The sequence below is a fragment of the Lynx rufus genome, unplaced genomic scaffold, assembly GCF_022079265.1.
Source record: "Lynx rufus isolate CCGP_SWC_20201006 ecotype Redwood Valley unplaced genomic scaffold, mLynRuf1.p SCAF_2, whole genome shotgun sequence".
NCBI classification, from domain to species: domain Eukaryota; kingdom Metazoa; phylum Chordata; class Mammalia; order Carnivora; family Felidae; genus Lynx; species Lynx rufus.
Window position 1 is genome coordinate 198,917,039 of NW_025814834.1, and position 27,213 is coordinate 198,944,251.

At 42.2% G+C, this 27,213-nt stretch overlaps 2 protein-coding genes across 5 annotated transcripts in view; one reads left to right on the forward strand and one right to left on the reverse strand.

Annotated features, from left to right (window-relative positions):
* The window catches only part of ZCCHC17 (zinc finger CCHC-type containing 17), a 61,021-nt gene extending 49,667 nt beyond the window's left edge, over positions 1-11,354 (reverse strand). For 2 of the 4 annotated variants that reach the window (XR_006962841.1, XM_047084517.1), the window contains exons 1-2: positions 11,284-11,354; positions 2,076-2,196 (exon numbers count right to left, since the gene is read on the reverse strand). Coding sequence is in view for 2 of the 4 variants with exons in the window: in XM_047084517.1 (XP_046940473.1) it covers positions 2,076-2,141 (66 nt within the window). In the remaining 2 variants the exon portion in view is untranslated. Of the gene's footprint in view, positions 1-2,075; positions 2,197-11,150; positions 11,229-11,283 lie in introns of those variants that run through there. The other 2 variants (XM_047084518.1, XM_047084519.1) reach the window with 2 other exon arrangements.
* A 233-nt stretch (positions 11,355-11,587) lies between these two features.
* The window catches only part of SNRNP40 (small nuclear ribonucleoprotein U5 subunit 40), a 34,497-nt gene continuing 18,871 nt past the window's right edge, over positions 11,588-27,213 (forward strand). Inside the window, exons 1-4 of the mRNA XM_047084685.1 lie at positions 11,588-11,747; positions 13,967-14,096; positions 15,776-15,869; positions 17,059-17,224. Of these exons, the coding sequence (XP_046940641.1) occupies positions 11,604-11,747; positions 13,967-14,096; positions 15,776-15,869; positions 17,059-17,224 (534 nt within the window). The 5' untranslated portion in view covers positions 11,588-11,603. The remainder of the gene's footprint in view (positions 11,748-13,966; positions 14,097-15,775; positions 15,870-17,058; positions 17,225-27,213) is intronic.

The following is a 27,213-nucleotide window of genomic DNA, read 5'->3' on the forward strand; positions in this document are numbered from 1 at the left end:
AAACCATCATTTTTCAAAATGTGCTCCTGAAATACTAAGCTAGAACTACTAAGTTCTCTCCAAATATTCTCCTAGCCCATCCATCCTTAATAGTAAAATATATAAACCCTACACTAATTCAAGTCCCACCTCATTTAAGAAGCTGTCAGTCGGCAGCCACTTTAAAAATCTGAGTCAGTGTGTGAAAGGGAACAGCACTCTTCTGTCTTTTGTGCAACATCTGACAAATGAAGGCTTCGTCGCCAGAAAAATCAATTTCATCTCTAGTGTTACCACTTCCTTTTCCTGAGCCCTTGTACCTACCTCACTGATCTTTGGAGATACCTCGGGCCTTAAAGAAAAATATAAAGGCTCTGAAGAGCAGAAGTTTCCTATACGCTAGAATGTTATTAGCCTTTGTATCTTGACTTCATATTACAAGTTGGGACTGACTTAACAGGAGTCAAAAGCCACGATTATCTACAACCGACTGACAGACACAAAGTCTGTCCTCAAAGGCTTTACATTATTAGAAGATGAAACTTCTGTGAACCATAAAGCAAGTATGAATACCACAGGAATGATACTGTAAAAATACCATGGGCACTCATAAGGCAGTAAAAATTTTTTGGCTCTACTTTTGCTTTGAGAAGAGGAAGGCAACATTAATGAATTCCTACTGTACCTCAGGCATTGTTTTTACAGATGACAGCTTATTGAACCATCAGGGCAAGCCTCTGGAAGGAGTTATTATCTCCATTTAACAAATGAGAAAACTGAGGCCCCAAAGAGAGTAAGTGGCAGTCTCAAGTAAAAGCGCCAGGACAGGAATCCAGGTTTTGTCTGCTCTCCAAATACAACGCCTTCTTCCTCAAAGGCCGATGGTTCATTCAGTCACCAAAGATGTGATGAGCACCTATTATTTTCTACCCACCTACTTGGGACTGAGACACACGACCACGAACAAAACACCCAGGGCTCTGTCCTCATGGAGCTGAGTATCTTGTGAGGAAGACAGACACTACACAAGCACGCAAATACAGGGTGAGCCTATTTATTTATGGTGGGGCAAAGATCTCTGAGGAGACGGTGCTAGGGTTGAGACCAAAAACATGAAAAGAAGTTGGTGGGAGAGTGGGGTAGTTACAGACAGCATATGCAAAAGTCCTGAGAAGGAAGCAAGCTTAGAATACTCAGAGTTGTAAGGAGGCCAGTGTGGCTGATGTGTAAGTAGAATGAAACAAAACCACACTGTCCACGTAAGCAGAGGCCAAGTCATGTAGGGATCATGAAATTGTTTGGATGAATTCAAGTACAATGAGAAGCCTAGAAGTGCGAGAAAGCAGCATGTTCAATCTGTTCTAGATGTTATTCTGGCTGCAACGGAAAGAACAGATTGGAGAGGAACTACAATAGACGTTGGGGCCCCAGTAAGGCCAGGTCAAGAGATGGCGGGCTTGAACTAACGGGGTGCCATAGGGGTAAATAAGTATACAGATAAGAGATACATTTGGGAGGTAGTAATGACACAAGTTGCTGGCGGACTGGAGGGAGAGGAAAAATCAAAATCAAATCAAGAGGAGAAATGAAGGGCAAGACCCAGACATTTAGCATGGGTACCTGGAAGGGTAGTGGCTGCATCTGCTGAGATGAGAAAGACCAGAAGAACAGATTTGGCTAGAAAAGGGAAAAAATTAAGGGGCCCCTGGATGGCTCAGTCAGTGAAGCATCTGACCCTTGACCTCAGGGTCTTGAGTCCGAGCCCCACGTCTGGTGTTGAGATTACTTAAAACAAAAAAAAAAACATTTCTAGAAAGAGAGAAAGAGATAATAAAGGGAGAAAGAAGAGACAAAATTCAGTTTAAAACATAAATTAGACACGCTGTGAGGTATCCAAATGAAGATGTCAAGTATGCAGTAGGGAGTCTGGAGCTTAGAGGAGGTACAAGTGGTAGCCAGACACTCCTCTAGTCCTTCCTGTTGGAACTGCAATGCTTAACATATTCTCAAGTGGACAGGAGCTCCAGACCCAGCAGCTTTTCACCTTCAGTCCATGCTTAACATAAAGAGTAGGTGTTCAAGCCAAAAGTGTATACCTCTCCTTGGAAAATAGTGTAGAGAGCAGGCAAGTTCTCCATGGTCTCGGGTCTTCCTGAATTCATCCTTGATGTTCTATGGCTCCTCCATTTCTCCTCTGGTAAAGCTAATTCAAGTGTCCTATCACAAAGAAATAAGACAACACTATGAAAGACATCTGCATTAAAGAAGAAACGTGCACATAACCCACAGCTCATCTCTACAGAGTAACAGCATTAGATTTAACACCATGTGCTTTCATCTACCTCTCTCTTGCCCACTGTGATCACGGTAAGTTGTGGAAACTTTGCTCTCTCTTTTTTTTTTTTTCCAATTTGATACCTACCCAAAGGCATTAGTCTGTTTTTTTTGTCTTCTAATTGCTATTATTACTATTCTTTTGTCAAGGGAAGGCTTTTGAGATGTGCGTGTGAGAGACTGAATCTTGAAAAAGGGAATGATCGTAGCAATAAGAGCTAACGGTTATCAAGAACTTACTATATCCAGGTACTGTGCTAAGCACTGGACATCCAGTATCTCATTTAATCCTCAAAACTCTCAAGATGTAGGTTGAATTCTTATATAAATGACAAAAACAACCAGGCTTCCAGAGGTCAAATTACTAGGCCTATGTCAAAAAGCTAGGAAATACTGAAGTCAAATTCTGGCTGACACCAGAGTCCCCATCTGTTTCGTTTTGTTTTGTTCTGGTAGTTATATTTATTTACGTGATGTCTACACCAAACACGGGGCTCAAACTCACAACCCCGAGGATCAAGTGTAGGATTCTCTACCGAGTAAACCTGCCAGTGCCCCCCTACCCCCGCCTGCTTTTAAACACCACGCTAGGTGTTAATCTGAAGTGACTTTCAAAAGAGACAATAGCTTATTGTTTTCCTTATAAAACTAAAAACACACATGCTCATTTTAAAAGTTCAGATGATAATACGTAGTCATAATAAAGAAAAAAATCACTCATCATTCAATTCTGTTTATATTCTTCAAAATTTCTTTATATATATAGGTTTTTTAATGGAATCATGAAATTATTAACCATTAATTAACAATCATTTAAAAATATATTTTAGTAATTTATACACACACATATACACTTGTATGCACCAATTTTACTTATTTGTGAATCATGTTAAAATGCAGACTGCAATTCAGTAAGTCCGAGGTGGTGCCCGAGACTGTGCATTTCCACAAGCTCCCAGACGATGCTGATGCTGCCTGAGTAGAAAGTCTCACAGCTTTGGGTGTGTCTGGGTGGCTCAGTTGGTTAGGCATCTGACTTTGGCTCAGGTCATGATCTCACAGTTTGTGGGTTCAAGCCCCGCATCGGGCTCTGTGCCGACAGCTCGGAGCCTGGAGCCTGCTTTGGATTGTGTCTCCCTGTCTCTCTGCCCCTCCCCGTCTCGTGCTCTGTCTTCTGTCTCTCAAAAATGTATACATGTTAAAAATAATAATAATAAAAAAATTAAAAAAAAAAAAGAAAGAAAGTCTTACAGCTTTGGAGTTGGAAGGGACCTCAGTCTCCTGGTTTTATCAGAGAGGAAAATAGCAGTCCAGTGGCTTTTAACCATGCCACTTTACTCTGCCGAATAAAATCAGTGCTACACAAAGATAAATCTAATGGTACTGCCCTCAGTTCGGTTTTTCCCATTTACATTTGCCAACAGTAAGACTTGAACCTCTATTTTCCCTAGATTTTCATAACCAAATACTTTCTTTTCTCCTCAATTCCCAGCACAACCCCTCACTTTCACATGATGGCTCTGGGTCCTGGTTTTGGAAACTCTACCTGATCTATAGCATCGTCTATTAACTGCACTCCCTCACTTAAAACAGAACTGAAAGAAATCCCACCAGCTTTCCAAACCCTGGTTCTTGTATCATCCCCAGGTTCCTACATCCTTGTCCTTGAGTTCCATAAGACAACTTTGTACCCTTATAATAAACTCGCCCTTTTCTGCTTAGGTCAGCCACACGTGGTTTTCTGTTACTCTACTAATAGCACGTGGAATGAGGGCAGATTTGTCAGTTCTTGAGAAATGGCTGGTAAACAGGTTAAATCCAAGTATCACAGCCTGGTTGGCTCCTGCCTCTGTCACTTCCTAGCTCTGCAGGCTCATCTCCAGTCTTCCCCTCTCTCTGACTAGCACCTCTTATCTCACATCCTAAAACAGAGGTTACTGACCTGAGGCCAGTGGCTCCATCAAGAGACTTTAATTCTTCCAGCTCCTGGAGCACTAGTGAGGTATAGAGTCCATAGAGGCATCAGCAGCTAGGACACCTAAATTGAGCTCAAACATCTTAGTCTATAACCTGTTCCTCTCTACACAAAGGTCATGGAAAGAGCAAAAAAAAAAAAAACAAAAAACAAACAAAAAAAAAACAAACAAAAAAAATCTAAAGTTGATTCTTACAGATTTCTGCTGTGGTCAGTGTAGGAATACATAACTTAAAGCTCTCCTGTTGGCTCCTGCCACAGAACAGGAGAAACCCTATGTGATTCTTCAAGGAGAGTGGCATGCATTAATGAGGGAAATCTGGAAACACGACAGGTTTACAATTTCAGGAAAGTAGCAGGTTGCCATTTTTAAAAATGGACCTTGATGTTTTCTTTCAAATTATGTCCTATAAAAACCTAGAGTTTTATGGTGGTTGTTCAGAAACTCCTCAACCTGAGTTTATTTGTAAACAGTCAACTCTGAAATATCTAGGGACCACAGGGTTCAAGAAAGCCAAAGAAGTAGGGCTGGAGGCCAACCAACCAGTGGAGAGTCCTCAAAGGAAGGGGGAACACATCCCCAAAGAAACCAACTTCTGGAGGTCCTGTCCAGAGCAGTTGGGAGCCAGTAGTCTCTCTTCAGTAATTAGTAAGAGACTGTGTATTGGCAATTCCCACTTGCCCTCCCCGCCTTGGGTTGGACCATGGGAGCAAGGAGGAGTGAAGGGTACAGGAGTGTATTCTGCTTGGATCCGATTTACCTATTAAGCTTCTAAGTAAGATGTCATTTGAAAAAAAGAGTCCTGCTGTTTTAAGAAAGTTTATGAAACACTGAGATATAGTCAGTCCAGTCAAATAGGACCACATTTGTAGACTTAAAAGAGCAAGTAAATTGACAAGGATCGAGGTATACCATTTAGAGTTGCTTTGCAATAATTCTAGAAACAGAGTATCTTCTTTAAGTGCTTCATTTTAAGTGAACGTTTTTTTAAACATTGTAATGTGTAGGGAGGCAACAGGGACCCAGTTACTAGCCACCCACTTCCCAAAGCAAGGGACAGAGCAAGGAGAGTGTGGGGACGGGAGGTGTGGCAGGGGAACGATGGCCCAGAGTGAGGTCAGAACCTATATTGGGTGAGGAGGAAATTTGCAAAGATCAACCCAGTGTGAAAAGGAGCAGGGTAATGATGGCGTCCACATAATGGGCTGTCCAGAATGATGACAGGGCCTAAAGACTAGAAGAAGTAGGGGCGCCTGGGTGGCTCAGTCGGTTAAGCGTCCGACTTTGGCTCAGGTCATGAACTCACGGTTTGTGGGTTCGAGCCCCGCATCGGGCTCTGTGCTGACAGCTCAGAGCCTGGAGCCTGTTTCAGATTCTGTGTCTCCCTCTCTCTCTGCCCCTCCCCCACTCGTGCTCTCTCTCCCTGTCTCAAAAATAAATAAACATTAAAAAAAAAAAAGACTAGAAGAAGTAATGCAATGTTAACTTTCTGATTATATTAGTTACATTGTGGTCATACAGGAGAATGTCCTTGTTTGTAGGAAAACTAAAGTATTCAGGGATGATGGGACATCAGGTCAGCAATTTAGCTCTCAAATGATTCATTAAAAAAATGTTATTTGTACTGTACCTCCAGTTTTGTGACTATTTCAAACTTGTTTTTTTTTTTTTAAATGTGCATGCAATTAAAAAAGAAAAACATCCTGCTCTCCCTTCTCTCAAGCAACGTGAAGCTCATAGAATAATATTAAATTGGTAAGATACTGTTTTTTTTTTTTTTTTGAGAAAAAGCAACATGAGCAGGGGAGGGCCAGAGAGTGAGGGAGAGAGAAAATCCCAAGCAAGCCACACAGTGTCAGCTCAGAACCCACCCACCCCACCCCACCCCCACTCCCCGATGCAAGGCTCAAACCCATGAACTGTGAGATCATGACCTGAACCGAAACCAAGAGTCAGATGTTCAACCGACTGAGCCACCCAGGCGCCCCAAATTGGAAGATATTTTAAGGCATCTTTGGAACTTCATTTCATGTGTCACCTTACTGATCTGGCCAAGATTTTTGTTGTTGTAGTTAAGTTTGTTTGAATTTAGATTTGTTGTGGTCGTAACAGAACAATAATAACTAGATAGAACCCTAAGAGTTAAAGGGATTTTAATTTATCTTTAACCTGTGCATACGAATTGAGAGGAGAATCAGTTGATAAGTAAAAATACTGGGATATGAGCAAAGACAGAATGACTCCAGAGCCTGCATTCTCAACCACTATTCTCCATTGCCTCAAAAGAATTCACAGTGCACATCTAAATCTTGTGAGAATTTCTAACATGAACTAAGTCCCAACATTAGAGATTCCAAGGAGGAGTCATCGTCAGAAGGGCATTATTCATGGATGAGGCTATGATGAGCTGGGTCTAGATTAATTCATCTAAACATGTAACCAAGGATCATTTCTTATTTGGTCTTCTGTTCCTCATATCTGGTATGCAGTCGGTACTCAAAATTTTGTGGGTTTTTTGTTTGTTTGTTTGTTTGTTTTTGAATGAGTGAATGGCCTCACTATACGCCAAACAAACAGGGAAAGAAAGAAGGGAGAAAGCATTCTGGTCTAAAGAATGTAGAGGAAATAACTTCCACCAAACATGTTGGCTAGATTAGAAGGGGGGAGATTTTCAAATGCCACAATGGTAGCCAAACTTCCTCCTTCCCATCAACTTGATAGAATGACTATCTGAGACAGATGCTTCTTCCTTTTTGAACTTCAGTCATGGATTGATTGAGAAAATGTCCAAAAGCAGGAAAGAGAATAGTAAAGTGCAAAGAAAAACACAAAAAACGGACTCATAAAATGTGAAAGATGAAAAGGAATCATTCACCTCATTACTTTTACTTAACTGAAAATAGGGCTAACAGAGGTCAAGTGACTTGACAGAGGCTGCTTACAGCTAGCCATTGGCACGAGACCCCATGACCAGTACTTACGCTCTACCCCACACTGTTCTTAGTCAATAATCTTGGAGGTCCTCTCCAAGTCGTCTGATAACAACAGCTAGTGTTCGAGTATTTATTTGCTGTACGTTAACCTAAGAGCTTTACTTGTTTTAAGTAATTTGATTATCTTTCGGACCACTCGACAAGATAGGCAATTATCATTGCCACATTATAGATGAAAAAGCTAAGACACGAGAGAAGCTAAGTAACTTACTCAAGATTACAAAGCTATGAATGATGAAGATGGGATTCAAATCATATGGACATTTTTTCTTCCCTTTCTAGATTGTGGAATTCTTCTGTGCATGCCCTTGTCTTACACAGTATCATATCCTTCCCCCCCCCCCCCACAAATCTGCAGCGTCTAGCACACTGAAATTTAGAACTGTCTACTGAAATACTGAAGTACTTCGTTTAATCCTACTTCAAACTGTTAACTTATCAGTTCAGCACATTTACCGATGTTTATGCCAGGCTCTGTGGTAAGCACTTTGTAAACCTCCCTTCAGGCCTTAAAACAACTCTACAAAGTAGGTATTCCTGTGTACAGAAATGAAGTAAGTTGCCCAAAATGCATGGCTAGAAAGAGACAAATACTAGGCCATTCCAAGGGTCATATGCCCAGGCCACTGTTACTACCCCTTTCAACACAGTCCCTGTCCTCACAGACTTCCTAGTCTGGTAGGGATAATGGTAACCATTTGCAATGCAATGTGACCAGTGCTAAAATAGTGGCTAGGTTCAAAGTGCTGAGAAAACAAGAAAGAGACCAAGGGTTTGGAGGACACAGGGAAGTTTACGAGGTGACAACTGAAGAGGACTTTAAGGATAAATGGAAGTCCTATAGCAGAGAACACTGTTCTTTGACCTCATTAGAACCCTAATCTATCGACCTCTACTTTCTTCCAACTGTTAGCCCTCTCCAGCTTGGACTCCATAGCCCATCATTTTAATAATACCCTGACCGCCCTTTAACTCCTTGTCTTTACAGCTCACCTGTCTGGCATGAGTGAAGTATGGTTGCAGACAACAGAACCCATGCCAGCTAAGATAAGCCAAAAGGGAGTTATCGCCAGGGATCATGTGGCTTACAAAATTACTTGAAGGGCTATGGGAGCAGGCTCTGTTAGAACTTACAGGAACAAGTCCTAACCCGCAAAATAAGTCTTCGCCATGATCAAGAAAGTTATGGCTATCATTGCAGAAAGTCACTAAACCAGAAAGTTGGTGACTAAAGAGACATCAGCTCTGCTACGAAATTTGCCAGCAGAATTGGATGGCTCTCACTCTCTTTGTCTCCACATCTAACTCAGTTCCAAATTCAATTCTCACCTTAGGTGCAAAGGAGTCTACGAAATCGTTTTTGGCATCTCAGAATTTTCAGTAAGAGAAGGCAATGTGCGCTGCCTTGTAAGAGGTAGAGGTAGAAACGTGCGCTGAGCAAGTCAAACCCACAGTCCTTACCACCATACCTTGGTATGTTTTCTGCATGCCGGCACAGAATAGCCTGATGTTGCTAGAAAAAAATTATGATCTCCAACCTCAAATCTGCAAGACAATTCTACATTTCTCTGGTCACACAATTCTCCCCCGATCTACAACGTCTTTCACACCTTCTGCAATCTTCTCAAATCTCTGATCTCCTCTCACTCTAAGCATATGATCACATCACCTACTTTACAGAGAAAATAAAAGCCATGAGAAAGGAATTCATTTTATCAGTACCAAATATACAAACAGACTGTACCTACTGCCTTCATTTCCTTCTTCCTTTCTATTCACTGGAGAAACTGTCCATCTTCCTAAGGTTGCTCTAACTGTACTTTGGATCCCATCCATTCCCACGTTTTCACAACACGATCAATGACCCAATTTCTCTCTCTCTCACTTTCTCCTTCACCCTCTCAGTTGAATCCTTGGTGACCCCTCATGTCCTTCAGCTTCCACATCCTCTCCTCTCCTTTACAATCTTATGCATGAAAAATACTCTGTAGATTCACTGCCTCCATTTCCTTTCCTGAATCTCTGCCTCATATCTGGCTTCTGGTCTCATCACACCAACTCTCACGAAGGACACCATAAGCTCCATGATGATAAAGCCAACAGACATGTTTCAATTCTCATGTTATTTAAATTCCAGGATTTTCTAAAAAAAATTTTTAATGTTTTTTATTTATTTTTGAGACAGAGAGAGACAGAGCATGAACGGGGGAGGGTCAGGGAGAGGCAGACACAGAATCTGAAACAGGCTCCAGGCTCTGAGCTGTCAGCACAGAGCCTGACGCGGGGCTCGAACTCACGGACCGCAAGATCATGACCTGAGCCGAAGTCGGCCGCTTAACCAACTGAGCCACCCAGGCGCCCCAAATCCCAGGATTTTCTAACACAGAAACTTTTTCTAACACAGAATCTTTTTTTTTTTTTTTAAAGATTTTATTTTTATGCAATCTCTACACCGAGTATGGGGCTCAAACTCACAACCTCAAGATCAACAGTTGGCACACTCTACCGACTGGACCAGTCAGGCACCACTACACAGACCATTTCCTGCTGCTGAGGCAACATTCCTCTGGTCCTCCTCTATAGCTCTTGTGTTTCTCTTGTGGACTCATGCTTTCATTCTTGGCCATTACAAGTTGGGACCACTCAAGGTTCTCTTACCCACACTTATGGCTCATATTGTCACCTATATGTAATTATTCCCAAGTAAATGTTTCCCGAAAACTCGCTTCTGAGTTCCAAAGCCGTATTTCAAACTGCCTCCTGGATATCATACCACCTCCCTCTTCTTCTTCCAAAAAAAGAACTACCCTGTTGCATAAGCCAGAAACCTAGGACCTACAGTTTGATTTCTCTCCTTTCACTCCCTAAATCCAATCCATCATTGAATCCTACTAATTTTACCTCCTGTATATCTCTAGAAACTGTCCAGTTCCTGTAGTTGTACAAATACCTCAGTCTTCATTGCTAATAGCTCTCACCCAAGTAGTCTATCTGTACCTATCTCTCCTCCTACCTGTTCATGCTACTGAGCCTGAGGGATCAAGCCACTCTCCCACCAGACCACCTCCCCCTCCCCCATAAAAAACATCCAGTGGCTTCCCATCATTCTCACAGTAAGATTTCTGCACCTCTACCCCCCCCCCCTCCGGCTACATCCTGTACGAGACTCTCCTTCATCTCCTCTGTACTGGCCACTGTGGCCTCTTTTTGCCTTTTAGTCATTTGCCACAGGGCCCCTGCAAATGCTGTTCTAGATGGAATATTCTGCCTTCCTCTCTTGACCTAAGTAATTAGAATTCTCCCTTTAGGTTACCAGTTCAGGCACCTTTTGTTCACAGATGCCTTTCTGCTTATTTTAGGCACGCATAACATCAGGCCCCTCTCTTAGGCAGTACTATTTTACAGTTCTTAGTGAGATCATTGTTTTTACATGTTTGCACCACCAGACTCAAGCCCCTGAGGTCAGGGACCATGTCTGGTTCACAATGTATCCCGAGGCTCTGCACAATAAGTATCAGTTGGACGATTAAGGAGGAGACCTGGTTCCCACGTATGAATCCAAAACTCTCAACAAGACCGTACTCAGGAGAAGCAGGCGCCGGACATTTCCCTCATCTCTGTTTCTCTGAGGCACAAAGCAGGCCCTAGTACAAGGCTGCACCATCAGTGGTAGAAACAAGCCGGCCTCCTCAGCCACAGAGGAACCTGGTGGAGCTGGGAGACAGGCCTTTCCTCCCTGGGAGCGTCCGTCACAGGGTTCTACACTGCAGGCGCTGGACAAACAAGCCAGCCGTCGAGAGCCCCAGGCGGCCGCAAAGACCCCAACGCTCGGCCCCAGCCTAGAAGCGGAACCCACGCTGCTACCTACCGGCGCGGCGAACTCTGGGCCCGCCTCTGCCTCCTGCAAACCTTCAGCTGACAAGGGCCAGGCTCAGGCCACACAACCGAGGCGCCGCCTCCAAATGCCGCAGCCACCCACCCCCGACCTTCCTTCCACTTACTCGGTGTCAGCTCCGGGTCTCCCCGCCGCAGCATTGCGCGAAACGCCAAAACCCAGACAGCGCTTCCACCCACAAGACACAGCGCGCCTAGGTGGGACTCCAGCTCTACCCACCAATCCTGGCATCGTACTGTCGTGACGCCAGGAAGAGCTGACCAATAAAAGAAGAGCGTTCAGGGGGCGGTGCAGAGGAGATTACTGGAAGCCGATTGGTTTCTCCAAGCCGGAAGTTCTGGGGGAAGAACTAAGTCGGAACCAATCGCGCGGTGCCTGAGCCTGTCGGCGCGGTCAGTGGCGGCGCTGAGAAGAGCGGTTGCCGCCATGATAGAACAGCAGAAGCGCAAGGGCCCAGAGTTGCCGCTGGTACCAGTCAAACGGCAGCGGCATGAGTTGCTGTTGGGAGCGGCGGGGTCGGGCCCCGGAGCCGGGCAGCAGCAGACGGCGCCGGGAGCTTTGCTGCAAGCGGTAAGTGAAGTAGGAGGCGGCCTTCGGCCCTCGGCTCATCCTTCATCCGAGAGCCCTGCACCGGGAGATCCCGCACTGCGGGGGCGGAACGAGAATCGCTACCTGCAGTTAAAGCAGAAAACACTGTAAAAGCCCTCGACACCCCCCCCCGACCCCCCCGCGGATGCTGCGTTCGTTAGCCCGTCGGACTCCTGTTTTCAGCGTCTCGACCACCCTGTGGCGTGGCGTTAGAATTAGAGTTTAAGGACCTTGAACTCAAAACCAGGACCAGGGCTTTCTCATACTTAATCTCCCAGGGATCCGACATAGAGTCAACATTCAGAAAAGTTTGTAGAATGGATGGATGAATGAATGAGTGAATGAGGGGAGAAAGGAAATGAGTGACACCGACTCGCTTTGGGACTTCGGGCAAGTTGCTTTCCTCTTTACCTCTCAGCGCTAGTACTGTTACTAACAACAACCGAACAATAGCTAGATCATCGAGTCCTTGTATTAAGTACTTTGTACATGAAAACTCTGTTAATCTTGGTAATAGCTAAAGAGGTAGGAACTGTTAGTATCCTGTTTTGTAAACTCTTATCTGCTAAGTGACAGAAACAGATTTTAAGCCCAGAATCCATGCTCCTAACTGCATTTCTTGTGAGATAGAGGTAATGATCACACCTCTCCTCCTGGACTATTAGGCTCAGATCAAGAAATACATGGGTCTCCTCTCTCAACCTCTCTGCCAGTCCATGAACAAATCGTGCTGGCACCCTCCTCAAAATATATCCCGAATTGCTACCACTTCTACCAACTCCATCACTAGCTCCTGGTCTAAGCCATGATCATCTCATCTGACAATTGCAGTGAGGTTCTAACTGGTATTCTTGTTTTCTGCTCTTGTCTGGTCAATCTGTTCTCAGTCCAGCAGCCAGAGGAATCCTGCTAAACGTTAGATCACGTTACCCTCTGCTGCAGACTTTCGGTGGCTTTCCACTTCCCCCAAAGTTAAACCCAAACCCTTACAGCCTTTTGCCCTCTTTCCCTTTACCGCTCAGATGTGCCAATTTTCCATTGCTCACCCTGCTCCAGTCACACTGGCTTCCATGTTCTTGCCCCAAAGCCTTTTCATATGCTACACTCTACTGGAGTGCTCTTCTTCAAAATACCCACATGGTTTACACACTCAGCTCTTCCAAATCTTTGTTCAGATACCACTTTATCAGTGAGGGCTTTCCTGACGACCCTGTTTTAAGTTGCAATTCACCATATGCATTAACCCACGTTGCTTTTTTTCCTCCATAGTACCTACCACCTGCCATCTGTTTTATTTGTTTTCTCTCTTCCTCCCTCCTCTTCCTCGTTCCCTCTGGAACACAAACTCCATTGTTTGTTTTTATTTTGTTCAGTACCGTTTTCCCAGTGCCTAGAGAGTGTCTGGCACATAGTATATATATTTTTTAATACATGCATAAACTGGAAATGACTGAAGAGGTTTGGGGATTACTGATAGTGTGCTAGTTTTTCTCTCTGACAAGAGTATGAGGTTTTAGTGACTTGTCCAAGCCTAGGCTTAGTGTCGAGACCATAATCAAAACTACTTTCCCCAGTAATCTGTACCCTGCGGAGTTGTTGGGAAGGTCAGTTCACTCATTCATTCATTAAATGAGCTAGAGACTGGGAAAACAGTGTTGGATGACGCAAGCAGGGTCCCTGCACTCACAAACCTTTTGTAGTGGGGAAAAAGGACGAGATACGTTAAAAATAAGGTAAAATAAGGAAGGTAATTGCAGGTAGTGATAAGTGCTATGGGGAAATACAGTAGGACTAATCGAATGCAGAGGGGAGGTGTGGTGCTGCTTGAGTTTGAGTGATCAAAGAAACACTTTCCGAAGTGGAAACATTTGAAAGTAGCTAAACACAGGAAGATCTAAGGGAAGAAGATCCGATCAGGGACAACAACAAGGATAAAAGATCCTGAGGCAGAAATGAGTTTAACATGTTTGAGCAATTAAAAGTTGGCTAGGGGACGGGAGCAGAATGAGGGAGTAGTTAGAATAACAGATAGACACTGGACACTTCAGCAGGACCGCGTCGCGTTGGAGGCAGAAGTTCACGTGAGAAAAGTTGCTGTTCTCTAAATCAGAAGAAATCCACTCGATTATTGTTCCCCGTGTCTTTTGCAGCCTCCTTTGCCTGTATGCAGTGACTACCCTATACTTCTGTCTTTTGTTTAGGGACCTCCCAGGTGTTCCTCCCTTCAAGCTCCAATCATGCTTCTCTCAGGACATGAAGGGGAAGTGTACTGCTGCAAGTTTCATCCCAACGGATCCACCTTAGCATCTGCAGGATTCGATCGACTGATATGTAAGAGAGTTTTTGAAGCTGGAGTAATTGTTCTTTGCCAAATAGTGATTCTTCTTTTAAAACCTTCAGTGCCGGGGCGCCTGGGTGGCGCAGTCGGTTAAGCGTCCAACTTCAGCCAGGTCACGATCTCGCGGTCCGTGAGTTCGAGCCCCGCGTCGGGCTCTGGGCTGATGGCTCGGAGCCTGGAGCCTGTTTCCGATTCTGTGTCTCCCTCTCTCTCTGCCCCTCCCCCGTTCATGCTCTGTCTCTCTCTGTCCCAAAAAAAAAAAACGTTGAAAAAAAAAATTAAAAAAAAAACAAACCTGTTCTTTCCTCCATTTCAGGTTTAAAAAAAAAAAAAAAATAAGACCTTCAGTGCCACAGAAGGTATCAGTCTGAGCTGGTCACATCACAAACTGCATGGCTAACATGCTGAAATAGTGTCATGAAAATGTTGAGTGATCTTGGGTATAGAACTCAAAGTCCATGTAGTACAGGAGGAATCATGTTACTCCTTGGAAAGTGAGTTGTCCTAGTTTGAGGGTATCTTCCTCATGGAGGCAAATCTTGAGCTGATTTAGCCAGACAAGAGATCTAGGCATACCAGGTTAATGGAAGTAATGAGAGAGATAGCTTTTCCTTTTCCCAAAGGTGTGAGGCCTTCCTCTTGATCCACTCATAGAATCCTAGCATATGAAAAGAAGGAGGGGACATGGGGATCCTAAAGTGGCAACTCACTTGGGTAATCTAACTGTACGTCATCAGGATCATACGGCATTTAGATTCTCAGCTGCTAGTTGGGAATACCCATTTTTCAGAAATAAGTAGAAAAAAAAATCACTTCAGAAGAGTCATGAGAAAAAACAAGAGAGAAGATACCGGAAACATCTGACTCTTTTATCCTGGCATCGTTTGTTGTATTGTGAGATTAAGTGAGTCCTTTAGCTCTTTGCTTATAAAATTGTACCTCAAGGTAGATGATAGCTGTCTTTGCTGTCTTGATGTAGGTATTCTAGTTCTGTGATCCTTCAACTTAACAGTGACCAAGCATCTGGAAGAGTTGGGAATCTTTGCAGAAGATTAATTAAGATCAATCCCTTAAATTGATGTGCTTAATTTCATCAAACAGAAAAATGGTTTATCAACAGAAAAATACCATATGTACATGCCTTATTACATATAGAGGTGCTCCTTAATAATACTCAAGCTTCATTCCTTGCTAAACCAAGCTGCCTGAGGACAGGAACTGTGTCTATTCGCTTATCTTATTTTACCCCAGCATCTGGCTTGTTACGGGTACATGGTACATGTGGAATGAGTAAATGTAATATAAAGTCATTGCCATGTGCCCTTCAAGTCAGTTTGCAGCTTCTTGGGTTTTCTGTAAGTGCCATCATTTTGCAGTTCTCTTATACTCATAGCAGACATGTAGGAGTGAGTACCAACTTTTTTAACATTACAGCAGAAAACTTTCAGATTTAAAAAATTAATTTTTTCAACCTTATGAAATATGAAAATATGGCATTACTTTTGTTTTAGTGTCAGGAAAATCGGTCCAGCTGGGAGAACCAATCGGGAGAATACTCCCAGGGAGTATAATTTCAGAACTGTTGTGATAAATTTAGAAGTACCTTTTCTGTGGCCAATGATGACTTTTCTTTTGCGTAGTAATGATCACAGAACCCCTGTCTCCCTGACAGTGCTGTGGAATGTCTATGGTGACTGTGATAACTATGCCACATTGAAGGGACACAGTGGGGCGGTGATGGAGCTGCATTATAATACCGATGGCAGGTGAGTAGTTCGCACAGTGGAAGGACAGCTCTTCTACTAACTTGTCTCGGCATCCTTTCACGTTGCATCCTTGAGTTTTCTCTTTCAGGAGACTATGCCATCAAAAACTACTGCATTTTGAGCAGCTACTTTATTATCCTATCACTGTTAAGCCAAGTTTGGTGTTTCTTGCTCCATGTATGCCTATATGAATACATCTCTATCACCTAACATCGACAGCTCAGGCAAATCTGTTTCTTTTTAAAACAAAACAAAATGTAATTTGCATATGCAGATATCAGTTATTTTTTTTAATAAAAACAATAGCATGTTTCTTTTGAGAAACTCAAAAACATAAATGAAAAAATAGCCCATATTCCTACCACTCCAAAGATTATCACTGTTAATCTTATGATATGTTTTTCTCAAGTTTTTTTCCTACTCGAAGCCATTTGGTTTTTCGTATACGTTAGAGCTTCATGTGTGATCTTTTCTGCTGCTTTTTTCCTTACTGTTACTCACCTGTTGTATCTGTATCATAGTATACATTTTATCATAAACATTTTAATGACCGTGTAATTTTACAATAACCTAGGTAATATAAAAATGTGATCATACAAAGTCATTTAATCCTATTAGGTATTTTAGTGAACATTCATTGTTTTATACCTCTGGCCTCTAAAATCTTAGGGTCCCAGAATCAACTGGTACATAACCTTGTATACATTTTCCCTGTTAGTATTTGAGTAAAGAATGCCTTATGAAATCAATTATAACTTAGAAATCATTTTTGGAAACAAAGTAAAAACTTTACTGAGCCACCAGGTCAGGAATTGCTACAGTGTGTCTTCACTCTGCAGCAGGGAGTGATTAAACATTTCCAGATGGGAAAATGTCTTAAGTGTTGTCTATCTCAAAGGAGAAAAAGATTGAGAAAACTACTGGTGTTAGGTTGTAATACATCATGGGGACTGACAGAAGGAAATTTTTTTGACATTTCATAGAGTAGACCTTGTAACTGGGTCTAGAAAACCAGCAGGATTTTGTTAGGGAGGGTGAAGCATTCCTGCATCATGTGTCAAACTGTCAGAGCACAACCTGTCAGTGGCCTTAAAGAATGGCACGTTTTGGCAAGTGTTGTGTGTGGGCGGGGAGGGGGTGGGTTGCCATTGCTTTTCTTCACTTATTTCTTTTTTTGTTCTTCTTGTAGTATGCTCTTCTCCGCATCCACAGATAAAACTGTGGCAGTATGGGACAGTGAGACAGGCGAGAGGGTTAAAAGGCTGAAAGGACATACTTCCTTTGTGAATTCCTGTTACCCAGCCAGGAGGGGCCCCCAGCTTGTCTGCACTGGCAGTGATGATGGTACAGTTAAGGTGGGTGTTGTCTGTCTGTCTGTTGCAGTTTCTAAGGTTACATAATGGGAACGTATCTTGCTTTCCACTTGTGCTATACACTCCTCTCCACAACTTTGCTTTAGTGGTCATTTCTCAAAACAGAGGCCTTTTAAAATAATACGTTTTTTTCTTTTAATTTTTTTTTTTTAACATTTATTTATTTTTGAGACAGAGAGAGACAGAGCATGAACAGGGGAGAGGGGCAGAGAGAGAGGGAGACACAGAATCTGAAGCAGGCTCCAGGCTCTGAGCTGTCAGCACAGAGCCCGACGCGGGGCTCAAACTCACATGACTGCGAGGTCATGACCTGAGCCAAAGTTGGATGCTTAACCGACTGAGGCACCCCTAAAATAATACGTTTTAAGTATCCTCTAGAATAATAAATATTAGAACCATGTGGAACCATTGTGACATGAAACGACATGAATCACCCAAATTGAAGTTTTGACTCAGCTATTTACTTAATTATGTGATCTCAGGTAGTTCACTTTCCTGATCCTGTTTCTCAATCTTTAGAACAGTGACCGTAATATACATGTCTTCCAAAGCTGTTGTAAAAGTATAGTCACTATATGAAAAGGTCAATATGTGGTTTAGTAACTGGGTCATTTATTTAGTCCAGTGATTTCCAACCTGTCTTCATATCAGACTCACCTGAAGAACCTGTTAAAAATACCCAGATTCTGGTTCAGTAGGTCTGGAGTGAGAATTTTGGGGGCTTTTGTTTTTGTTTTCTTAAAATTTTTTTTTTTAATCTTTATTTTTGAGAGTGAGAGAGAGAGTGTGTGAGTGGGGGAGGAACAGAGAGAGAGGGAGACACAGAATCCAAAGCAGGCTCCAGGCTCCAAGCTGTCAGCACAAAGCCCAACGCAGGGCTCGAACTCACAAACCGTGAGATCATGACCTGAGCTGAAGTCGGACACCCAACCACCTGAGACACCCAGGCGCCCCAAGGGAATTTTTGTTTTTAAATTAAGACATTTTTTTTAGAAGAGCTTTAGGTTGGCAGCAAAATTGAGGGGAAGATACAAAGATTTCCCATATACCCACTGCCCCCACATGCACAGCCTCCCTCATTTTCCCCCACCAGAGTGGTACATTTTTTACAATTGATAAACCTACAGTGACACATTATAATCACTCAAAGTCCATAGTTTTTGTTGGGGTTCACATTTAGTGTTATACATTTTGTGGTTTGGGACAAGCATATAATGACATGTATCCATCACTGTGGTACATTTCAGAGTATTTTCCCTGCCTTGAAAATTGTCTGTGCTCCTTCTATTCATCCCTCCCACCCCTGGCAACCACTGATCTTTTTACTGTCTTCAGAGTTTTGCCTTTTTGAAATTGGCTTCTTTTACTTAGTAATACGCATTTAAGATTCTTTCATGTCTTTTCATGGCTTGATAGCTCATTTGTTTTTAGTGCCAAATAATATTCCATCATCGGGATGTAACAGTTTATCCATTCACCTACTAAAGGATATCTTGGTTGCTTCCAAGAGTTGGTAATGATGAATAAAGCTGCTGGAAACATCTACGTGTAAGTTTTTGTGTGGACCTAAGTTTCTCAACTCTCTTAGGTAAATACTAAGGACCATGATTGCTAGATCATATGGTAAGAGTATGTTTAGGTTTTTTTTTTTTAATGTTTTTTATTTTTGAGAGAGAGCACATGTGTGTTCAAGCGGGGGAAGGGCAGAGAGAGACCGAGACCCAGAATACGAAGCGGGCTCCAGGCCCTGAGCTGTCAACACAGAGCCCAACGCAGGGCTCGAACTCCCAAGCCGTGAGATATTAACCTGAGCCGAAGTCAGACACTTAACCGACTGAGCCACCCAGGCACCCCTGAATGTGTTTAAGAAACCACCAATCTGGGGCACCTAGCTGGCTTAGTCAGTAGAGCGTGCAACTCTTGATCTCAGGGTTATAAGTTTGAGCCCCACATTGGGTGTAGAGATTACTTAAAAATAAAATCTTAAAAAAGAAGGAAAGAAAGAAAGAAACCACCAATCTCTCTTCCCAAGTGTCTATACCATTTTACATTCCCACCAGCAATGGACGAGAGTCTCCATTGCGCCACATCATCATTTGGTGGTGTCATTGCTTCAGATTTTGGCTCTTCCAATAAGTATGTAGTGGTACCTCATTGTTGGTTTAATTTGCATTTTCGGGATGACATTTGATATGGAGCATCTTTTTATATGCATTTTGTTATCAGTGTATCTTCTTTGGTGAGATGTCTGCTATCTTTAACTCATTTTTTTCAATCATGTTGTTTTCTTATTGTTGAGTTTTAAGAGCTCTTTGTATATTTTGGATAATAGTCCCTTGTCAGATGTACAAATATTTTCTCCCTGTCTTGTGGCCTGTCTTCTCATTGTCTTGACATTGTCTTTAGCAGGCAGAAGTTTTTAATTTTTTTAAATTTTTAAAAAATGTTTGATTATTTTTGAGAGCATGAGAGCACACCAGCAGGGAAGGGGCAGAGAGAGGCGGGGACAGAGGATTCAAAGCAGGCTGCGTGCTGACAGCAGAGAGCCTAATGCAGGGCTCGAACTCATGAACCAGGAGATCATGACCTGAGCTAAAGTTGGGATGCTTAACCGACTGAGCCACCCAGGCGCCCCCAGAAGTTTTTAATTTTAATGGAGTTCAGCTCATCAGTGTTTTATGGATTGTGCTTTGGTGTTGTGTCTAAAAGTCTTTGCTATACCCAAGGTCATCTATGTTTTCTTCTGTTACCTTCTCAGAGTTATATTTTACATTTTATATTAGGTCTGTGATCCATTTTGAATTGGTTTCTGTAAAAGGTGCAAGGTCTGTGTCTAGATGCATGTTTTTTCATGTGAATGTGCAGTTGTTCTAGTACCATTTGTTGAAGAAACTCTGTTTGCTCCATTGTGTTGCCTTTGCTCTTTTGTCAAAGATCAGTTGACTATATTTATGGGGTTCTACTTCTGCGCTCTCTATTCTCTTCCACTGATGTATTCTTTCCCCAGTACCACGCTGTCTTGATTACCGTAGCTTTATAGTAAGTCTTGAAGTCAGGTAGTATCAGTCCTCCTCCTCCATTCTTTTCCTATCGTGTTGGAAATCTTGGGTCTTTGTCTCTCCACATAAACATTAGAATCAATTTGTTGATTTCCACAACACATTTTGGTTGGGATTGCATTGAATTTATAAAGTTGAGAATGACAATATTGAGTTTTCCTATCCATGAACATGGAGAAACCATTTATTTAGTTCTTTGATTTTGTTCATCAGAGTTTTGTTTTTTGGGGATTTTTTGTTTTGTTTTTTTAAACTATTTTTTTAAAGTTTACTTATTCATTTTGAGAGAGACAGTGTGAGCAGGGGAGAGGCAGAGAGAGAGAGACGGAGAGAGTGAATCCCAAGCAGGCTCCGTACTGCCAGCGCAGAGCCCTCTATGGGACTGAAACCCACCAACTGTGAGATCATGACCCGAACCAAAAGTTGAACACTTAACTGACTGAGCCACCCAGGTGCTGCCATTCATCAGAGTTTTGAAGTTTCCTTCATTTGGATTGTACATATTTTGTTAAATCTATACCTAACTATTTCTCTTTTGTTTTGGGTGCTAATGTAAATGACATCGTGTTTTTTAAGAACCAGGATTTTTTTTTTTTTTTTTTTAATGTTTATTGGGGCACTGGATTACTCAGTCAATTGAGTGTCTGACTTTGGCTCAGGTCATGATCTTATGGTTTGTGGGTTTGAGCCCCATGTTGGACTCTGTGCTGATAGCTCAGAGCCTGGAGCTTGCCTCAGATTCTGTGTCTGCCTCTCTCTCTGCCCCTCCCCTGCTCACGCTGTGTCCCTTTCTGTCTCTCAAAAATGAATAAATGTTTTAAAAAAAATTTTTTTAAGTAAAATGTTTATTTTTGAAAGAGAAAGCATGGGGGTGGGGACAGAAGATCTGAAGTGGGCTCTGTGCTGACAGCAGAAAGCCCAGTGTGGGACTTAACTCACAAATCGGAGACCATGACCTAGGCCAAAGTCGGATGCTTAACTGACTGATCCACCCAGGTGCCCCACGAACCAGGATTATTAAACATGTTCCTCAACATGACTTGATGTAGCAGGTCTGACATTTTGGAAGCCATTGATCTCATCCAGCATCCTCATTTTATTTTTTTATTATTGTTTTTATTTGAATATGGTGATACATAATGGTACATTAGATTCAGATGTACGACATAGTGATTCAACAAGTTTATACATTATGCTATGTTCACCACTGCATCCTCGTTATCAAATGAGGAAAATGAGGCCTAAAAATAATTACTTATTTCAAGAGCACACAAGGACATACTACTCTGTAGTACCACCATTTTTATTCTTTCTTTGGCACTAATTTGATACTCTGGGAAGTATTTTAGTGATTAAACAAGGAGGGACTTGAAAGGAGTATATCCGAGAAACCACACTAACCTTGTGATTGTTGCTTTTTAAAATGAATTTGCTTTCTTTTCATAATTAAAGTGGTGACACTGACATACTGAATCATCTGCTTGGAGATACTGTCCTACTAAATCATTTTTATAATAAACCCAGTCACTTGGGGCCTGGTGCTTAGCTAGGAAGAGAGTGTATGGCTTAGGAATGATTCCAAAGCCCAGAGCTCTTAATCTCCGTGTGCCATGGTTGGAGAGTCTTCTTTGTAAACTGATTCGCCAAAGGGCCTTTCAAAAGGTGGTAAGAGACGACAGGGCCCTAAGGAATTTTACCGAGGGCCTGCTCTATCAACATCTGGGAACTCACTCCTGTTTATTTTTGGCTTTCCTTCACCTTTTCTCTTACTTTCTCTCATTTTGCCTCTTCTTTACCTCTTTCCTCATGTTTGCCTTTCTGTCTCTCCTCGGCTTTTCTTTTTTCAACTACTCCTTTGTGAGTACATGTTTGTGTTTTCTGTCCTCCTTTCAGTTTCTTGCTTCTCTTCTCCTCTAATTAAACATGATTTGAAATAAATGTTTTAACATTGTCACTCAAGCTAATATTTATCTTAGTGTGCGATATGTCACATCAACTAAAGGTGACTTTTTTAACCAATTCCTTATTCTTAATTTCAACATATTTTTTATAATTAATGCTTTGTCAACAGCCTTTTACATATGCCTTTTAGTTAGTTATCAGGTTGGAATGCTTTGTTGATTATTTTCTGTTTTAGGTTTGTAGGTGTAGGAATTTAATAACCTCTGTTTCTCTAAGGGGGGAAACCTTGTGTTGCATTTGACGTATCAGGATTCGCAACAGAAGACAAAGCTTTCGGTAATGCTTGCATTTTCAGTCTAGAAATGGCATCCTGAGCATTGTCCATACTAGTAGTTTTTTCTGTTGTTTTTAACAATATTTCATACTGTTTTTCACAGTTTTTTCATATTTTTAGCAATCTATTCTTTCTGGTAAAGTACTTAGAAAATCATTTTTATATCATATCATATGTTTAAGGCATATATATTACTATAGATGTGATATATACACACATACATATAAACACAAATTGTTACAATTCAGTCTTAGTGCCATTATGTAGACCAAGACACAGAAGGTTTTCAGGTTAGAGGTGGAGGTGTGGGCCATTGTGACCCAGAGTGGAGTATGAGGCCCAAGTGAGGTGAGGAGAGCATCCATGCAAGTTGGGGGCAGTCCATTGTAGGGAGATGGGGACTGAGAAAGGTGAGGAGGGCAACCACATAACACAGGGTCGGTAGCCCAGAATAGGGAATTGGAGCGGGGAGCAGCCCAGCATGGAGAGTTGGTACCCTAGCAGAATAAAAGGGTCATCTGTACGTTAGTGGAGTAGGGGGAAGTATGGGTGTCACAGCCTGAGCTGAGGGTGTCCACATAGTGTGGGAGCAGTTTGGGTAGGGAGTCTGGGGCTGAGGCTAGCATTCCTGAGGAAAGGCAGCCTGGAGAGGGATATTAGAGCCAGAGCAGGGTGAAGGGGGTATTCATACAAAGGGATGACCCATATGGGATGAGGAGGGGTTCACATAAGATCAGCCCAGGATGGGAATCACAGTTCAAACAGGGAAGGAAGAGGAGAAGGGTAGAAAAGGATGTGGGAGATTGGTTACATTCACGAAGCTTGATCAGATAAGTAAATATAATAACGGGAGGCAGGTTTCTCATTGTCGGAGAAAGGAGTTACCAATGCAGGAGGGAAAACTAAAATGCATCTTGTGTTGTTGGTATTGAACTGGAAGTGTCAGTGTGAACTGATAAACATTCAATACATAAACAGGCGTAGAAGAAATGGGAGATGTAAATGGGTATTTACAGGTGTGTGTGTGTGTGTGTGCGCGCACCTGTGTATGGATATATTGGCAACTGTCCACTGAGAGGGTTTAGGAACAACGGTCCAAAAGCAATGAACACATCTACTGTGCAGGTCTTGGCCTTTAAACACCATTTTCCACTGAAGAAACCAGGGTTCCCTGTTTCAGGACTGGGCAGGGAAAGTACAAGATGAACCTGGAACATCTTGTGCAGAAAGCTTGTCAAAAGAATATCTTAAATCAAATGATCAAACTGAACATTATTCATGATGGGACAAAACAAAATTGTGAGCCACTCAGTAAAATACACTGAAAATGCAGCATCACTTCAGTGATATTCCTGCCAAAGAGGCATAACTTGAATCTAATCATGAGGAAACATCAGACAAACCCAAATTGCAGGACATCCTACAAAATAACTGTCCTATAATTTTGAGAAGTGTCAAGGTCAAGGAAAGTCTGAGAAATTCTTCCAGGCTGAAGGAAACTAAAGAAACATAACTGCTAAATTCAACACATGATTCTGAACTGAATCTTTTCTATAAAAGGCATGTTGGAACAAGTGGTGAAACTTGAATGAAATCTGAGAACCGGTTGGTAGTGATGTGTTGGTGTTAATTTCTGCATTTTGATTGATTGTGCTGAAATTATACAGGATTGTATATGTTATATGTATTATATATATTTTTATAGGACAAATACACTCAAGTACTTAGGAGTGATGGGACATTAGGTCAGCAGTTCTCAAATGATTCGGGCAACAAAAATGTTCTCTTTTACTTCCAACTTTTTGTGTAAGTTTGTGAATATTTCAAAGTAAAATAGTCTTTTAAAAATGATGGTCATCTGGAACTAATATTCTAAAACATTTGAATCAGGGGCACCTGGCTGGCTCAGTCAGTGGAGCATTTGGCTCTTGATCTCGGGGTTGTGAAGTTCAAGCCCCACGTTGAGTATAGAGATTACTTAAAAATAAAATCTTTTAAGAAATTAAATATTTGAATCAAACTTTTTTTTTGAATATTTATTTATTTTGAGAGAGAGCACATATGCACATGCGAGTGGGAGGACCAGAGAGAGAGGATTCCAGGCAGGCTCTGTGCTGTCAACGCAGCCCAACGTGGGACTCGATCTCACGAACCTCAAGAACATGACCTGAGCCAAAATCAAGAGTCAGACGCTTAACCCACTGAGCCACCCAGGTGCCCCTGAATCAAGCTTTAAATGACTACCTTAGCTTTTAGGATAAAATCAAAGGTTGATTTGATCTGTGTAGAGATTATTAAGACAAAGATTGTACTAAATCTGGAAGAGTTACGGAGAGGCTAGATTATCAAAGCCTTGAATTCCAAACTAATAGGTTTGGACATGATTCTGTAGCCAGAGGAATTAGTGGGCAGGGGTTAGGTACTGGTTCTCCAGAAGAGGGATGAAGCACTCTTTTTGGACCATTTACCTGAGTAACCAAACCTAAGCCTTTTTAGGTTATGTTTTCATGAGTTTGCATTCCAAACCATGAGAATTGGGAGGAGGAATCCTTGTTGGCACAGAGATAACAACCCAGACTGCTTGTTTACCGCAGATTTGAATGTAAACTTAAGGCCTTTCCTGAGATTCTATGGCTGGTTCCTTTTTTTTAAGTATTTGTTTTGAGAGACAGAGAGCACAAGCTAGCGAGCGAGAGCACGTGCACCAATAGGGGAGGAACAGAGAGCAATGGAGAGAGAAGATCCCAGACAGGCTCCGCCCTGTCAGCACCGAGCTCCACTGGGGGCTTGATCTCCCAAACCATAAGATTATGGACCCGTGACAGCACTCTCAACAATAGCCAAATTATGGAAAGAGCCTAAATGTCCATCAACTGATGAATGGATAAAGAAATTGTGGTTTATATACACAATGGAATACTACGTGGCAATGAGAAAAAATGAAATATGGCCTTTTGTAGCAACGTGGATGGAACTGGAGAGTGTGATGCTAAGTGAAATAAGCCATACAGAGAAAGACAGATACCATATGGTTTCACTCTTATGTGGATCCTGAGAAACTTAACAGGAACCCATGGGGGAGGGGAAGGAAAAAAAAAAAAAAAAAAAAAAAAGGACGTTAGAGTGGGAGAGAGCCAAAGCATAAGAGACTGTTAAAAACTGAGAACAAACTGAGGGTTGATGGGGGGTGGGAGGGAGGGGCGGGTGGGTGATGGGTATTGAGGAGGGCACCTTTTGGGATGAGCACTGGGTGTTGTATGGAAACCAATTTGTCAATAAACTTCATATAAAAAAAAAAAAGTAGAAGAGGATAAATTTAAAGTTGTTACTCAGATATATAAGAATTGCTATGTACAAGGTGGAAATGTAACATTTCTGTGCCCCTAATTATAAGGATAAAGAACTTTTTAAAAAAAAATTTTTGTAAAACGATTATTGTGGAAGATTGTAGGAATTTTTCTTCTCTAGGTCTTTGAATGTAACATATATTTTCAACCATGTATGTTTGTGAAAAGTAGTGCTTAAGCACAAGTGAGCTAGATAAATTCTTGTCAAAGAAAAAAAAAAAAAAAAAAGATTATGGACCCGTGAGAGTATGACCTGAGCCCCAATCAAGTGTCAGGTGCCCAGCCGACTGAGCCACCCAAGCGCCCCTAAAGATTTTATTTTAAGTAATCTCTACACCCAGTGTGGGGCCCAAGATCAACAGCCACATGCTCCACCGTCTTAGCCGGCCAGGCACCCATCTTTTTTTTTTTTTTTTAATGACATGTGTGTAAAACTTGGGACACCATCACCCCAGTCTTTGTCATTTGAATGAAATGACCCACACTCTTAAAACATCACGGTTCACCTTACCAAGTCTGTCAGTCATTTGTTGCAACATCTCTAAGGTGCCTGGGTGGCTCATTAGGTTAAGCATCGGACTCTTGTTTTCAGCTCAGGTCATGATCCTGTGGCTCTCGAGTTTGAGCCCAAAGTTGGGCTCCACACTGGCAGTGCAGAGCCTGCTTGGGATTCTGTCTCCCTCTCTGCCCCTCCCCTACACACACATGCGTGTATTCTCTCCCTCTCCCCCCCTCCCTCTCTCCCTCTCCCCGTCTCTCCAAGTAAATAAAAAAACTTTAAAAGAAAGGAAGGGGGGTCGCCTGGGTGGCTCAGTCGGTTGAGTGTCCAACTTCAACACCGGTCATGGTCTCACAGTTTGTGAGTTCGAGCCCCACGTTGGGCTCTGTGCTGACAAACAGCTCAGAGCCTGGAGACTGCTTCAGATTCTGTATCTCTCTCTCACCCTCCCCTGCTCATGTTCTGCCTCTCTCTGTCTCTCAAAAATAAATAAATGTTAAAAAAAATTTTTTTTTTAATAAAAAAAAGGCAAGAAACATCTCTAGGCCCTCCCTATTATCCACACTCTATAAATGCAGATCCATGTTGGGGTGCCTGGCTGGTTCAGTCAGTAGAGCATGTGACTCTTGATCCCAGGGTTGTGAGTTTGAGCCCCATGTTGGATGTAGAGATTACTCGAAAATAAAATCTTTTAAAAAAAATGTAGATCCGTGTTATATAAATTTATTTTTTAAAAATAGAGCCTAATTGTTTAGGGTACGGGATTCTAGAGTTGTTATACCTAATTTTTTTTTTAATGTTTATTTTATTTTTGAGAGAGAGCACGGGGG